Below are 17,232 nucleotides of genomic sequence, written 5' to 3'. Positions count from 1 at the left end.
AGCTTATTTCCACCATGGAATAAAAATAAATAAATAAAATTGAATTGTCCCAATTTTGACATTTCTTTTCAAATCTACAATTATTCTTTAAAGTTCCAAATTTTTATCTCATAATTCTGACATTTCTTCTGAATTCTATGCAAACTCTCCACAGTTCTGCGTTTGTTACAATTCTGACTTTTGTTCTTAATTCTAAAACAATTATTGGTAATTCTGCATTTTAATTTCTCAATTCTGAGTTTTATCTCACAAATCTTTTCTTCTTAATTCTGCAATTATTCTTTACATTTCTACGCTAATATCTTCTTCCCCATTCTATAATAATTCTTCACAATTCTACATTTATTTCTCACAGTTCTGATTTTATCAATTCTACAATAATTCTTCACATTTCTACATTTATATATCACAATTCTGGCACTTCCTCTCAACTCTACCACAATTCTCCTTAATTCTAATTTTTTAAATCTCGGAGTTCTGACATTTTCTCTTAATTATACAATAATTCTATGCTGTCCTGCATTTCTACCTCACAATTCTGGCATTTTTTCTAAATTCTTCAGTAATTCTATGTAACTCTGCATTTATATCTCACTATTCTCACTCTTCTTATCAATTCTACAATAATTATTTGCAATTCTGCATTTACATCTCACAATTCTGACTCTTCTTCTTAATTCTATGAAAATTCTTCAAAGTTCTGCATTTGTCACCATTCTGACTTTTGTTCTCAATTCTAAAACAATTCTTGATAATTCTGCATTTTCATCTCTCAATTCTGAGTCTCACAAATCTTTTCTTCTTAATTCTGCAATTATTCTTTAAAGTTCTACGCTAATATCTTCTTCCCCATTCTATAATAATTCTCCACAATTCAGCGTTTATATCTAACAATTATGACTTGTATTCTGAATTCTACAACAGTTCTTCACAATTCTACATTTATTTCTCACAATTCTGATGTTCTCAATTCTGCAATAATTCTTCACATTTATATCGCACAATTCTGGTGCTTCCCCTCAACTCTACCACAATTCTTATTAATTCTAATTTTTTAAATCTTGGATTTCTGACATTTTTTCTTAATTCAACAATAATTCTTTTCTGTCCTGCATGCATTTATATCTCACAATTCTCACTCTTCTTATCAATTCTACAATAATTATTTGCAATTCTGCATTTACATCTCACAATTCTGACTCCTATTCTTCATTCTATGAAAATTCTTCAAAGTTCTGCATTTGTCACCATTCTGACTTTTGTTCTCAATTATAAAACAATTCTTGATAATTCTGTATTTTCATCTCTCAATTCTGAGTCTCGCAAATCTTTTCTTCTTAATTCTGCAATTATTCTTTACAGTTCTACGCTAATATCTTCTTCCCCATTCTATAATAATTCTCCACAATTCAGCGTTTATATCTAACAATTATGACTCGTAATCTGAATTCTACAACAGTTCTTCACAATTCTACATTTATTTCTCACAATTCTGATGTTCTCAATCCTGCAATAATTCTTCACATTTATATCGCACAATTCTGGCATTTCTCCTCAACTCTACCACAATTCTTATTAATTCTAATTTTTTAAATCTTGGATTTCTGACATTTTTTCTTAATTCTACAATAATTCTATTCTGTCCTGCATTTCTACCTCACAATTCTGGCATTTCTTCTAAATTCTTCAATAATTCTATGTAACTCTGCATTTATATCTCACAATTCTCACTCTTCTTATCAATTCTAAAATAATTATTTGCAATTCTGCATTTACATCTCACAATTCTGACTCTTCTTCTTAATTCTATGGAAATTCTTCACAGTTCTGCATTTGTCACCATTCTGACTTTTGTTCTCAATTCTAAAATAATTATTGGTAATTCTGCATTTTCATCTCTCAATTCTGAGTTTTATCTCGCAAATCTTTTCTTCTTAATTCAGCAATTATTCGTCACAGTTCTACGCTAATATCTTCTTCCCCATTCTATAATTATTCTCCACAATTCAGGGTTTATATCTTGCAATTATGACTCATCTTCTGAATTCTACAATAATTTTTCACAATTTTAAATTAATCTCGCAATAATGACTGTTCTTCTGAATTCTACAACAATTCTTAACAATTCTACATTTATATCTCACAATTCTGGCACCTCTCAACTCTACCACAATTCTTCTTAATTCTACATTTTTATCTTATATTTCTGACATTTTCCATGAATTCTACAATATTTCTATGCCGTCCTGCATTTTTATCTCACAATACTGGCATTTCTTCTTAATTCTACATTAAGTCTATGTAATTCTGCATTTACATCTCACAATTCTGACTCTTCTTCTTAAATCTGCAATCATTAAAATTTTGCATTTATATTTTGCTGTTTTGATTGTTGTTCTCAATTCTACAATAATTCTGCATGCATCTCTTATAATTCTGATGTTCTCAGTTCTACAATACTTCACATTTGTGCATTTATTCATATCACAATTTTGACGCTTCTTCTCAATTCTACAACTATCCTTCACATTTCTACATTGATATCTCATAATTATGATGTTTCTTAATTCTACAACAATTTTCCTCAATTTAGCTTTTTCTCTCACATTTCTGAAATTTTTTCTCTAATCTACAATAATTTTATGCAATTCTCAAATATAGGTCACAATTCTGCCTCTTTTTCTCAATTCTACAATAATTCCTCACAATTCTGCATTGATGTCACAGTTCTGATTTCTCCATTCTTCAATAATTAGTTGGAAGACTGAATTTATCTTCCATTTCTGACGTTTCTTCTAAATTTTACAATAATTATGCATTTTACAACTTACAATTAAGACTTTTCTTATTTCTGCGAGTTTTCTTCAAAATTCTGCATTTATTTCTAACAATTCTGATGTTCTCAATTCTACAATAATTCTTCACATTTCTACATTTGTATCTCACAATTCTGGCACTTCCTCTCAACTCTACCACTATTCTTCTTAATTCTACATTTTTATCTTGCATATCGGAAATTTCTTCTTAATTGTACAGTAATTCTATGCAGTCCTTCATTTTTAGATCACAATCCTGGAATTTCTTCTATATTCTACACAAATTCTATGTAATTCTGCATTTATATGTTCCAATTCTCGCTTTTCTTATTAAATTCTTCAATAATTCTTTGCAATTCTACATTTACATCTCACAATTCTGACTCTTCTTCTTAATTCTACAATAATTAAAATGTTGCATTTATATCTTGCAGTTTTGATTGTTCTTCTCAATTCTCCAATAATTCTTCTCAATTTTGCATTTATCTCTCATAATTCTGATGTTCTCAATTCTACAATACTTCACATTTGTGCATTTATTCATATAACAGTTTTGACACTTCTTCTCAATTCTACAGCAATCCTTTACATTTCTGCATTTATATCTCACAATTCTGACATTTAATTCTACAATAATTCTCCACAATAAAGCTTTTTTCTCTTTCGCAATTCTGGCATTTCTTCTCTAATCAACAATAATTATATGCAATTCTGCAATTATAGCTCACAATTCTGACTCTTTTTCTCAATTCTACAATAATTCATCACAATTCTGCATTGAAGGCACATTAATTAGTCGTAACACTGCATTTATCTTCCAGTTCTAACGTTTCTCCTAAATTTTACAATAATTATGGTTTTTCAACTCACAATTCTGACTTGTCTTAATTCTGCAATTTCCCTTCACAACTCTGCATTTATATTTAACAATTACGTTTATATCTTTTTTCCCCTCAATTCTACAATAAATCTTTCATTGATTGTACTGAAAGAGTTCAAAGAAAAAATGAGACATTTTCAATCGCACATAGAGGTTTGGACCCATGTGAGTGAGAAAATAATGCTGATTTCTTTTGGGTGAAGTGTTCCTGTAAATCTCTGTTCAAGGTGATTTTTCCCCCTCAACCTCAGGCTTCAGGCGCTTCTGAAGGCCCTTTTAACCTCGTCTCTCTCTGCTGCCACTTTCTATCGCTCAAGATTACGCCAGGCAGCTAAACGTAACAAGGCGAGCATCTCCAAACATAACAGGAGGGAAGATTCCAGTGGTTTTGACAGACCTGAGCATATCCAGAAAACAGAAGCGGATCGCAGCCGCCTCGAGGACCAGACCACGACCTTCACATGAAAGAAGACATCTGACCTGTAAGAAAGCACATACAGAAGATCACGGGAGGCATGATTTAACAAAGAGAATCTCAAGAATTAATAATAAAAAAGATTATACATATAAATAGATTTAAAAGGTATGAACTGATCAGCATTTTTTTTTCATAGAAGATGTTTCAAGAATCAATACTCTCATTTTCTGGATGATAAAAGGAATAAAGCATTAAGCCACTCCAGGCCGTGCATTACAGCGATTTTACCACAGTTAAAACCAAAACAGGTAAACTGATTAAACATGCATAGTGGAAAAATGAAAGCTGGTATCAAATCAAAAGTCTGTAGCAATGTGTTTCAGTATTCCACAAGATCATAATAACGCATTCTGAAATGATTAGACATGCAGACTACACAAATGGTTGAACTTTTGATGAAGTGAAGCTGATACCTTCAGATTGTGATTATTACTGATGTCCTGGTCACGCTTGATATTTGATTCATGATGCATTACTGCGCCGCACCCACAGAAATCGGATTAATTACCTCTGGCTTAAGTTTGTGAAGATAAAGAGCTTACAAAATACCTCTGGGAAAGTGATTAACCGCAGAAACAATAAATCAATCAATGACTCAAATGAAGCTCGACTGCATTCGCCAGCGAGAAGAGCCACAGAATGCTAATAGATCTCAGAACCTGCGCTAAATTGTTTTTCACAAAGTGCCACTGTAAGACTGTCCTGGAGAAGTTAGGGTTATTCTAAAAAAAAGCAACAGGAAGGTTGGTTGTTGGTTCTGTACCATTCTGCAACGTAACGTTATAAAACAATGTACAGGTTATCTTTAGGTTATTACAAAACAAACTTCCTGAAATGCTCTGGGAATGTTATTTTATGGTCAGAAACCCTAAAACAACCACTAGGCAATGTTCTGTAAGGGTTGTCTTAAGGTTGTAGCAAAAACCTCCCCACAGTGTGATAAGGTTAGTTTCAAGAATGTTCTCAAAAGATCCCAATTGGGAAAGTTCGAGGACTGGTGTGTGTTTTGTGGCTGGTCAGGAGCGAGTAATAAATATTCAGTCCTCCAAGAGTCCATATTTAATTGGACAAAGCATCCGGGAATACACGGATAAAATGGGAGATGCTCCCTCTTACATGAGTCAATTAGTATCTTTAACAGCATCGTTATATTCTTTACAAGTGGATGTATTTGTTTTAGAGGGGCGTCGTGTACAAAATGATGCTAACAGGATCTAATTAGCAGATGCAAATGAGGAAAGCCGGAATCTTCGCAGAGAAGCAGAAGAGCGGCTCGGTGGGAAAGCTGGACCGCGTCGGATTACCAACGGCCCCCACGCTGGGGACCAAATGTGATGGTCCGCTCCTGCTGTTGTTCCTTACATGAGACAGGAGCAGACCATAAATATAGACATGGGGGGTGAAAAGGGAGGGTCAGAAAGGGGCTTGACCTTCTGGCGTCCAAATACTCGCCCAGTTTTCTGTCCGTCGGTCTGTCGCTTCGCATCGCAGTCTGGAAGCATTCTGCTCTGGATTGGGCTTGCTCTCGGTTTAATGTGCGTCGGTGGAAAAATAATGCAAGAGAGAGAAAGATGGCACAGAAAGGACCAACAGAACTGGCCGTTTCTTGTGTTTGGAGCATCATATTGTCGTGTATCTGGCAGCTCTCGGCGCTCTGCCCTTCTGCTCCTGTAAATCCTCGCTGCCAAGACATTGGTGCCGGGGTCACGGGCTCTCTCCACCCGCCTGGACTCTACAGGGAAGAGTGGCATCGTGACAGAAAGGACCCTTTAGACGTGTCAAAAAGAAAGCGCAGGGGAAGCGAGTATTTGAGCAAACTCCCCACTGTCTGCTGCCCTTAACTCTCTGGCAGCATCGAGACGACAGTCGTGCATCTTATCCATTGCATTCAAGCCATGCGTCTGATCCCTTCATGCATTCCTGGTTTAATCGAACCTCAAACCTTGCGTCACGTTCTTCCGTCTGAGCGACGAGGAGATGGAGTGCATGCAGCAGTTACATACTGTAATATTCTCTCTAGTTCTCAAAAAAAAAAAAAAAAAAAAAGCCACTTACAAATGAAGACAAGAAGCAAATCCAACAGTAAATGAGTTCATGAAGCAAGGTTTTGTTTCTTGTAATAAATGGAAGGCATACATTAGAGACAACTAGTGTTAGAGGGTCAAGTTATTATCTTTTATTGTAAGTAAAAGTAAATTGAATAGAAAATGAGTAGATGACTCTAATCTTAGAGGGTCAGTTTTATAACAAGTAAACAAACAAGTAGTAGAATAAAAATATTAATTATTATTTTTCCAAACAATGCAAAATGGCATAAGATGAAAATGGCTTTTCGTGCTTAGAAATAAAAATCAAGCCGTCTGCCAATCGTGTTAGAAAAAAACAATAAACAATGAAATAATTCAAACATATTCCCAGTTGATCACATTATTGAATTGCAAACCTTTATTTTTTGCATTTTTAGTTTTAAACAAATTGTTTCCTAATTAAATATGCACTAATTTGCATACATCTCCAGTAAATAAATCTGAACGTTGTATAAACTCATATTCAGAATTATGTGATTGTGTTAAAACACAGGTTTCACAGATTTAGGGTTTCTCTTTTAATCAGAAAATACTGTCAACAGGCGGAAAACAAACCCATTTTCACCATGTTTTTAGGAGATAAATGTGAATGAGGTTTCAACAAACCTTCAGAATATAGAGAGGAATTAAACTGTGAAGAAGAAAATAGACAGACAAGCACTAGATGAAGGGCGATTAAATGAACACTTAAATGTGTGTTTTATTGATGCTTTCTTTCCATTAGTCCGAGAGAAGACCGCTTATGGAAGCATAATAGACCAAAATCTTGAAATGAACGCAATCGGCAGATTGTTTTGTTTTTATTTTAAGCATAAACTCTTATTAAACAAGCCGTCTAATCTCATGTCATTTAGCATCTCTAGATTTAAGAATGTTTAGATGTTTGTGCTGGAAATCAAGACCAAAAACATCTCAAATCTCGGTGAAGCGAGACACTAGAGAGCCGTGAGGCCTGGCAGAGCGTTTCATCTGTAAAGGGTAAGAGGACGAGGCCTGAAGAACCCCATGACAAAGTGTTGCTGGGGCAGATGGCAGCTTTCTCATAGCAGAAGTGTTTGTGGGAGTGTGGAGGCTTTTCTCTGAGAAGAGCCAGAGAAATCACAACCGGAGTGACGAGGCAGGATTGAATCTGAAACCGAAGACAATGATGATTTCTCCAGGGTTTGACACCTCCCACAGTCTGAGAGTGGAAGCTTCAGCAGAGATTTCCCCTGGTCTTCACCGCAGGTAACAGGGCTTTACAGCTCCGGGTCACTGGAGAGCCCTTCAGGACGTTTAGAAATGCCGGCGGTGAGAAGCACGTGAAGGTAAAGCTGAGGTGAATCCTCCGAGGGTCTCTGTTCTCGAAGAAGCTCGGCCTCCTGATGAATTCAGTCAAAGCCTTCATGGGAACCCAGAAGAAGAGGCGAGAGAAACCTCACAGATGTGTAAGACGATCAGACTGAGGTTTGTGATCAGATGCCAGCTGGGTCTGAGCCTGACTCTCACAGCTGTGTGTTCAAAGTCTTCTGAAGCATTTAGTGGAAACTCGCCACAGACGCTGGTCAACACCTGAGAGAACCGTCCTGTGTGTCTGCCTTCAGCAGGAGAGGTGACAGCCAGTGTGTGCTGCTCTGGTGCTCACACACACACACACACACACACAGATAGAGAGACACACACACACACACAAACACAGACACAGATAGAGACACACACACACACACACACACAGATAGACAGATAGAGAGACACACACACACACACACAGATAGAGAGAAACACACACACACACACACAGATAGAGAGACACACACACACACAGACACAGATAGAGAGACACACACACACACACACACACAGACAGATAGAGACACACACACACACACACACACACACACACACAGACACACACACACACACACACACACACACACACACAGACACACACAGACAGACACACACACACACACAGACACACACAGACAGACACACACACACACACACACACACACACACAGACACACACAGACACACACACACACACACACACACAGACACACACAGACACACACACACACACACACAGACACACACAGACAGACACACACACACACACAGACACACACAGACAGACACACACACACACACACACACACACACACACAGACACACACAGACAGACACACACAGACAGACACACACACACACACACACACAGACACACAGACACACACACACACACACACAGACACACACAGACAGACACACAGACACACACAGACACACACACACACACACACAGACACACACAGACAGACACACACACACACACACACACACAGACACACACAGACAGACACACACACACACACACACACACACACAGACACACACAGACAGACACACACACACACACACACAGAAACACACACACACACACTCACACACACACACACAGACAGACACACACACACACACACACACACACACACACACACACACACACACACACACAGACAGACACACACACACACACACACACACACACACACACACACACACACACACACACACACACACACACGTCGAGGTGTTCAGCTGTCTCCAGCAGCTCTCTCTCTCTCTCTCTGTTCCTCATGTGCAGGTGTTTGCTCACGACTCAATCATAAATAAATTCTCCAAATGCTGGAGGTAAACCTGTCTGTTTCACAAGTGTGAAGAGAGTCTTCTTTATTTCCTGCTAGAGTCGTGCAACACAGACCTCATCTAGAGAACTTCCTCTCATTCACGTTCCTTATAGTGAAGAATTCATCAGTAAACACTACTCTGAAGGACCAGATCTTTTTTATTATTCTTCTTTATTCAGTCTTTCTCTGACATCATCACTCCCTCTCATTTATCTACCACCATCAAATGGAGACACTCCTCATGATAAATAATAACCGTGATCTCACAGATCAGGTCAGATTTGGTTGTTGTTCTTTTGCTGATCAAATGTCAGTGGAAAAAAGAGATATCAAGACAAACAAATCTGTTTCCTTGGAACATGGTTTACTTAGTATACAAAATGTTCAAACTATCTCAAGCCACACGTGTTCATGTGTTTGACTTCATGGAGCCTCAGTCAAGAATTGTGTTCATTTTTGTTATTTTTATGACAGATCAGTTTCATTTTGAATCACTGCTATGGATGATCAGAAGAACTCCTGCTGCATCCGCTCGATCAGGAATGAACTGTCACAACGGTGCTTCACTTTTTCTAATCATTTTGGAGAAGGCCCAAGAAAACAGAGCCTCGATTTAGCATCACACTCCAGTGTGGCTGTCAACCGCACGAAACCAGCTTCACCTCCGACTTCAGCTCACATCACATCTCACTAATCCTAGGTAAAATCATATTTGTGAAAACTGAAAAGAAACTGTGGTTGCATTTTGCGATTCTCATTTCTGGAATTAAAGCGTGTAATTTAAGGTGCGATGCTTCATCGTTCAGGTAAAGAAGTTTAATGTTTAACATCTGTCTGAAGCATTTGATGACCTCTGACATGATGAACAGCACAGCTGTGATCACACTATCAAACAGCCCATTATAGACTTAAATAAAAGAGAAATCAACTACTTTATAAAACATCCAAAATGCAATTTCTGATCATAAAAATCTCAAGATTAGAAAATATTAAATTGACTGAAATTACGACATGTGACAATTTAAATACTGCCCCATAAGAAACTTCGAATCCACATTTGTGTGCACAGTGATTCTTCTCTGATTGTATGCCAGTTTGGTTTTGCTTTCACTTATACTCAATAGATATAGATGTCAACAGCCTTTCGCCAAATTATAATATTGTTAAGCTATATATTAAAACGTGTTTGGAGTATAAAAGTACAAAGGTGATTCTAAAATAATTTAAGAAATGTGCAATCGACCTAAAAAAGAAACCGCACTGCGAGAGAAACCAGGCGTTCCTGACGCACGCGCCTAGAGTTGAGCTGTGATGTCATACACCACCGATGGGAGGCGCTCGAGAGCGGAATCAATAAATCCAGCAGCAGCATGACAGCTGCTTCAGTCGGTCAGTCAGTCGGTCATTCGGTCGGTTCTTCTCCTCTTCCTCTGAGTGTCAGTGACCCGATCACCCGGATCCTCTCTCACCCTCTCGTTCTCGGAGCATCGGTTCTTCTCAGTCTGAACACCAGAGCGTTTCAGCCTCGATCTGTGGAGGATATGAAGATGAAACTGGTAAGTTATTTATCTTTTTAAACAATGCATGATCATATTTAGTGTTATTTTGCATCTAAACAAAAAGCTTCGATGTGTTTTCCAACTAGAACTGATGGTCTGTTAGTTTTACACAGAACCATCCTCTGTGATAAACGAGAACGTGTTGACCATCATTTGTCATCTAGTTAACATCGTTTAATTTCAGAAAAAAAACAGTGATATATGATTAAATATATATATATATATATATATACAGCAGGCAATTCTAAATATATATATATATATATATATATACATATATATTTAGAATTGCCTGCTGGACCCAGAAACTCATTGTTGTTTATCAGAAACCTCATGTGTAAGAATTAGATGTTCATTTTTTTACACACAGATTCCCTGCAACATTTTGAAAAATAGGCTGTAAAAGAAAAAAATATATTTCGCATAGAAAAAAACAACAACAACAACCTGTGCTTACTAGATTTCTGTTATGTCTAATGAAGCACAAATTAATGTGTCATTCCGAAAATATTAACACAGTTTCTGTTAAATCCTGATTACTGTCGGAACACACGTGTTCGTTTGCAGAATGCGTTTATGCAATCATTTTTAATGCAAGACTTAAATCTTATATATATATATATATATATATATATATATATATATATATATATATATATATATATATATATATATATATATATATATATATATATATATATGCCTATATAAACTTCTAAATCTAACGCAGAGAACTATTAGGTCTAAAGTATTTTTTGTTCATTTATTAAAGGCAGAATTAATTAACATCATCACACTAATAAAATCTAGATTGCATAAACATGAATTTTAAAAAAACGAAAGCGCCAAAGATTTATATTTTAATGATTCATGTTTATAAAATTGTTATTATTTGTTATTATATTAATCTGAATAATATCATTAACAGATTGGTAAATATAATAACGAGGAACAGTTAGTCTCAGATGATGATATGACGAGCACATAACATTTTTTATTTAAATGCTATTAAACAGTTATGCTATAAACGTAATTAGGCTAAATAATAATATTGCTTGCCTGCATCTTTTAGAAAATAATAAAGTGATATCTAGGAAGCATTTTAAGAACGAATATCTAATAGGACTAATAAACAATTCGCCGATTTAAAATACATAGCCTATATATTTAATTTACCAGCTAAAGTATGATGAATATACACAAACATCTAATTAAATGAAATAAAATCATTTTATTTTATTATTTTAATCTCTATGGAGGATTGCATTATTTCAGATCCTTAAAAGTAAAAAGTTTCACTTTGTTCTCAATGTCGCTGAAATTAAAGCGCTCTGAAACCGAATCATTTAAACAGCCAAGTGTGTAACCTGTTTAGAGAAGATTCATATTTATTTTTAAAGCTCATTTAGATTTGATTGACATGCACACACTGATTCTGTGGTTTGCAGTGATGCCGCGACCCGACGGTAAGTGACGACGATCGAGTTATTAACGGATTCGGATCAAGAGCTCGGATTGACAGAACATCCACAGATGTCCGGTGAAGGACCCGGATCTGCGCTGACCTCGAGCGCGGAGGTGGACAGCAGGAAAGTGTCACCGATCATCTGTGAGGACGAACTCTCGGGCGGCGGCCGGTACATACTCGACGGACTCGGCTCCAACCGATACTTCATGATGGGCTCGACGCAGCAAACGCAGGAGAGTCCCTTGTTTCCGTACACGAGCCAGACGGGAGGCGTGTACTCCGGTTCGGACGGATCGCGGTACGCGGCGTCGCTGCACTACGGCTCCGTGCTTCCCTCCGCGGGCTTCTGTCAGTCTCTGTGCGCGGGACGCGGTGACTTCGGCGCGGGATATCAGTTCGGACAGGGTTCTGGAAACAGCTACCACTCGTACCAGGGCTCCGGGTCCGGTATCGGCTCCGTGGCTCTGTCCGGAGCGGGACTCCGAGCTCAGGTGTATCTGTGCAACCGGCCGCTGTGGCTCAAATTCCACCGACACCAAACCGAGATGATCATCACCAAACAGGGCAGGTGAGCGATCACACCTCTGCTTCGGAACAGGGGACCATGGAAACTGAGTCACATTTTTCTTTTAAATGATAGATGATGCTCTAAAATACAAAATAGACGGGTTTGAACAATAGTTTATTATAAGAATAATTTATATAATTAAATATATATAAAATGAATGCAATTAAACAGCCGGGTGAATGGATTATAAAAACTGTTTTAAAAATTCTTAGTACATAAAATAACGTTTTAAATTGAGTTTAGATCAAAATAATATAAGTATTTTTACTTGGCGCAAAATAACAGGTGATCTCGCAACAGCAACGCGCATTTGTGCTGTGGTAAATATTTGTGAGGCTATAGATGTTTTATAATAATGGTAAATAGCCTAGTAATAATAATAGACAAATAAACAGTTTTGTGTTAATAAATGACAATTGTAAAGTAACCCAAATCACAAACAACCTGTTAAGTGGATCTTAAAAAGTTTCGGATATTCTGATTACAGAAATGCGTTTTCAAATAGGCTATGATTTATTAGACCAGAAGAACTAAGGTGTTACTATAGCAACAGTATGCGCGCTCGTGTTGTCATAAATATTTTTGATACTATTGGTGTTCCATAATGACGTTAACTACAATGAAACAAACAGACGCGTTTAATCAACCTTTCATTTTAAGAACTGTCTAAAGTAAAGAACACCAGCCGGTCGATGGGACTTCAAAAAGAGTTCTATTCTTATTACAGAAATAACTTGTAAAGATTTTTGCGAGGATCGAATTCTGTTGGTTAATCTAGAGTGTTTAAATAAGTCTACGCATTTTTATATGTACGCGGCTAAATCGGGGGTCTTTTTAAAATGGCCTACTTTTATTAAATCGGGGTTTCAAGTGTTTCTGTAGGCTAGTTAATCACAGATTTTGACATGGCGAAAAAAGGCGCTTTGTGTTGTTATAAAACCTGTTATAGCTAATTCATCAGTTTATCACAAAACTCAACCTATTTTCGATTTTCTTTTAAATGCTGCTACCTGAAATAGCGCTATTAGATTTTTTAAACAGAATATACATTCTTTATAAACGTTAATATCCTTTGAATGCTGTAGATATATTTTTGCAAAAAATATTATTATTATTATTATTTTTATTTATTTATTTAATTTGCATTAATTCTGTGTTTGTTTTTCCTGACAGACGGATGTTCCCCTTTCTAAGCTTCAACATCACGGGTTTGAGTCTGAGCACGCATTATAATGTGTTTGTGGAGATAGTTCTGGCCGATCCCAACCACTGGAGATTTCAGGGCGGGAAATGGGTGACCTGCGGGAAAGCCGACAATAACATGCAAGGTACGGAGGACTAAATATATAGTTTTATATATTTAATGTGCATAATTATTAGCCTAATTCATTTAAATCTGTTTTAGGAAATAAGATTTACGTCCACCCTGAATCCCCGAACACAGGAGCTCACTGGATGAGACAAGAAATCTCTTTCGGGAAACTCAAACTAACAAACAACAAGGGAGCGAATACTACCGCCGCACAGGTAACTAACGCGAAGAGAGGAAGAATCACTGATGCCGAAATAATTCGTGCATGCTAAATGTAGGCGTGCATTGCTTATTAGGCTTTGATAAAATAGTTTAATCAGCTTGCCCTAAAAAATGCATGCTCTGTTTTCATTTGATCTTCGTCTGTTGATCAGATGATCGTCCTTCAGTCTCTGCACAAGTACCAGCCCAGGCTTCACATCGTCGAAGTGTCCGACGACGGAATCGAAAGCACAGGACGAGACTCGAAGACTCAGATCTTCACCTTCCCTGAGAACCAGTTCATCGCTGTGACAGCCTATCAGAACACTGATGTACGAGAGTGTGTGTGTGTGTGTGTGTGTGTTAGGACTGACCCTTACTTCTGTCTTCTTCTTCTTCTAGATCACGCAACTCAAGATCGACCACAATCCTTTCGCCAAGGGCTTTAGAGATAATTATGACACGTGAGTATATTATTCTCATGATAGTTCACCATACACTGTAAAATAAAGCTGCTTTATTGGCATCGATGGTTCCATGAAGAACCTTTAACAGCCAAAGAAACTTGAAATTCCACTGAGGTTCTGGGGAATATTTAAAGAAAACAAAAACCTTTTTTTCCCCTCATGAAATCATGGTGAAAATGGATAAGGAAAAGATAAACCGCTAGCTAAAAGGGGTTTTGGGAACCAATAATGGTTCCTCTGTGGCATCACTGTGAAAACCTCATTTTGAAACATTTTTAAGAGTGTGGAACCACGAGAGGTTCTTTAAATGTTCTTAAAATGGTCCTAAGAATTGAGATCGCTGAAAAGGTTCTTTACCACTTCTAAAAAATACATAAAGGTTCTTTATTGGAATTGATGACCTTTAACACCCCTAGAAACTTTACATTCCACAAAAGGTTATGAAAAAAAACAAGAACTTTAAAGAAACCAAAAAAACAAATCCTGAAATAAATGGTTTGATTCCATTCTTGTTACAGTGTAATAAAGATGTAACTATGCTTTACTCGCTGGTGAAGGTTAGGATTAGTTATGCATGATTTAACAGGGACCCCTTCAAATAAAGTGTTACAGTGGTTGTTTTAAGAGCTGTTCTCTGAGGAAGCCAACATGTTCTTCTGTGTGTTCTTGCATTGGTCTCTCAGGATGTACACGGTTCCCGAGCGTGAAAGACTCACTCCGTCTCCGTCAGACTCTCCTCGCGCGCGCTACACAATGCAACCCTTTCTGCAGGACCAGTTTGTCACCAATCTGACCCCGAGTCGCCTGTACAACAGCGAGCGGACGGTTCCTCAGACGAACAGCATGCTTTCTCCTGCGCTGGAGGACGCTGGAGCTGCTCAGAGGTGGCTGGTCACTTCAGTCCAGCAGACCAGTGCAAACAAGCTGGAGCTGACGGCGTATGAGGGCGATTACTCCAGCTCGCTGTTACCATACAGCTTCAAATCCTTACCTCTGCAGAGCGCACACACGCTGGGCTACTATCCAGACGCAGCCTTCACCTCCGTCACCGCTGGATGGGGCTCCAGAGGCTCTTATCCCAGAAAAGTGGCGTCCGGATTGCCCTGGTCACCCAGACCGAGTCCCACAGAGCTCACAGACGACCACATGCTAGATAAAGACAAATCTAGGGAAGGGAACACAGTTAGTCAGACCGTGGCCTGGACGGAGAACACGCCGTCTCTGAAACCGCTAGACTCTGAGGAACCCAGCATTTACTCGGTGGTTTGCAAACGGAGACGGGTTTCCCTCGACGAGTCAGGAGCGGAGAACTCTCTCACGGTCAAGTGTGAAGATTCCAGCGCCTCAGAAACCTTCACCAAGGACACTTCATCAAACTCCAAGACCATCGGCTACTACGCCTTCTACGCCGGCAGCTAGAGACACCTCCGTCTCCGTCTGAACGCTTTCAGTTCATCAGTTTGGCCCTTTTGTAATTTATTAAATTGTCAAACAAATCCTTTCTGTCCAAAGGTAGATGATGTGTCATTTTGAAAAGGCTGTTGTATGCATTAAACCACTGCTGTTTTGGATTGGGTTTTCTTTTTGTGAAAAACATCTGTTTTCTTCTGAATATTATTAATTAATTTAAAGTATGCAAACATGACAGAATGGAAAAAAATATTCAGAAAACTGGTGCCTTTTCCACAACTATATAATAATAATAATAATAATAATTCAGTAACACTTCAGTTTAGAGAACAATTCTAACGTACTTATGAAGCACATACTTATGAGTTTATTGAGGCACACTCTTTAAGTAGCTAATAGTTAGTTAATATGTCCCCAAACTAGATCAAAACGTCACAATATAGCAAATCTCCAAATATAAAGAAAGAAAAGGAAGTGAAGGGTGAAGATTTGGTGGATTATTACATATTAACAGGAATCCAAAAGTTGCAAAGTTGCACTCTAAAAAATGCTTTGTGTCTAATTTGGACTAACCCAACCATTGGGTTAATTTTTTACATTCAATTCTTAAGCCAAAAATTGGGTTAGTGCAAATTTGACCCCAAGTTGGCTTGAAGTAACCCATCATTTTGTAGAATGTGCACAAATAGAAATATGTAGCAAGTGAATGAAGTGTTGAGGACACTGACCTCTAGCGTTAGAACATCGTATCAGTCCCTTAAAGTGACAGTACACCAAATATTGACGAATCTGTCATCGTTCACTTATTCCAACCCTGTATGAGTTTGTTTCAGCTGCTGAACACAACAGATGATATTTGGAAGAATGTAGGTAACCAAACAATCGCTGCTAGTCATTGTCTCCTAAAGCATTGTTTTCTATACTATAGAAGCCAATGGCTACCGGCAAGTTTTTGGTTCCCAACATTCTTCAAAACATCTTCTTTTGTGTTCAACAAAAACTCATACAGGTTTGGACCAATACGAGGGTGAGGGTTCATTTTTGGGTGAGCTGTTCCTTTAAATGACATTTAAAATCCCTTTAAATGATAATGTGTTTTAATGATTTTAGAAATGAACTGGCGAGACGATTTAAGAAAAAGACCTGCTCCATAATGAATCTTCTAGAATTTAACATCGATATATAACGACATCATTTCAATACAATCATGCAATTTGTCCAACAGATTCCAAGTGAATCAGAGGCACAACACTGAGAGGAAACCCAGAGAAGAAGAGGTTTCTGTTAGAGTTAAATCAAACACCACAGTGACACGAA

General features: G+C 37.7%; 1 protein-coding gene across 1 annotated transcript; it reads left to right on the top strand.

Moving 5' to 3' along the window:
- Positions 1 to 10,298: 10,298 nt before the first annotated feature.
- LOC128024009 (eomesodermin) lies at positions 10,299 to 16,076 on the top strand. Its single transcript, XM_052610687.1, has 7 exons — positions 10,299 to 10,486; positions 11,938 to 12,525; positions 13,699 to 13,853; positions 13,931 to 14,052; positions 14,212 to 14,370; positions 14,441 to 14,502; positions 15,189 to 16,076. The coding sequence occupies exons 2-7, from the start codon at positions 12,023 to 12,025 to the stop codon at positions 15,922 to 15,924; spliced, it is 1,737 nt and encodes a 578-aa protein (XP_052466647.1). The 5' UTR covers positions 10,299 to 10,486; positions 11,938 to 12,022; the 3' UTR covers positions 15,925 to 16,076.
- The last annotated feature ends 1,156 nt before the right edge of the window (positions 16,077 to 17,232 follow it).

The sequence above is a fragment of the Carassius gibelio genome, chromosome A2 (assembly GCF_023724105.1).
Source record: "Carassius gibelio isolate Cgi1373 ecotype wild population from Czech Republic chromosome A2, carGib1.2-hapl.c, whole genome shotgun sequence".
NCBI lineage: Eukaryota > Metazoa > Chordata > Actinopteri > Cypriniformes > Cyprinidae > Carassius > Carassius gibelio.
Note: the sequence above shows the minus strand (reverse complement) of the source record. Positions and strands in the feature narration are given on the sequence as shown.

Coding starts and splice junctions, on each gene's coding strand:
- LOC128024009 (XM_052610687.1), top strand. CDS start 12,023: ATGTCCGGTGAAGGACCCGGATCTGCGCTGACCTCGAGCGCGGAGGTG. Junction 13,854..13,930: donor AGCCGACAATAACATGCAAG/GTACGGAGGACT, acceptor AATCTGTTTTAG/GAAATAAGATTTACGTCCAC. Junction 14,053..14,211: donor CGAATACTACCGCCGCACAG/GTAACTAACGCG, acceptor TCTGTTGATCAG/ATGATCGTCCTTCAGTCTCT.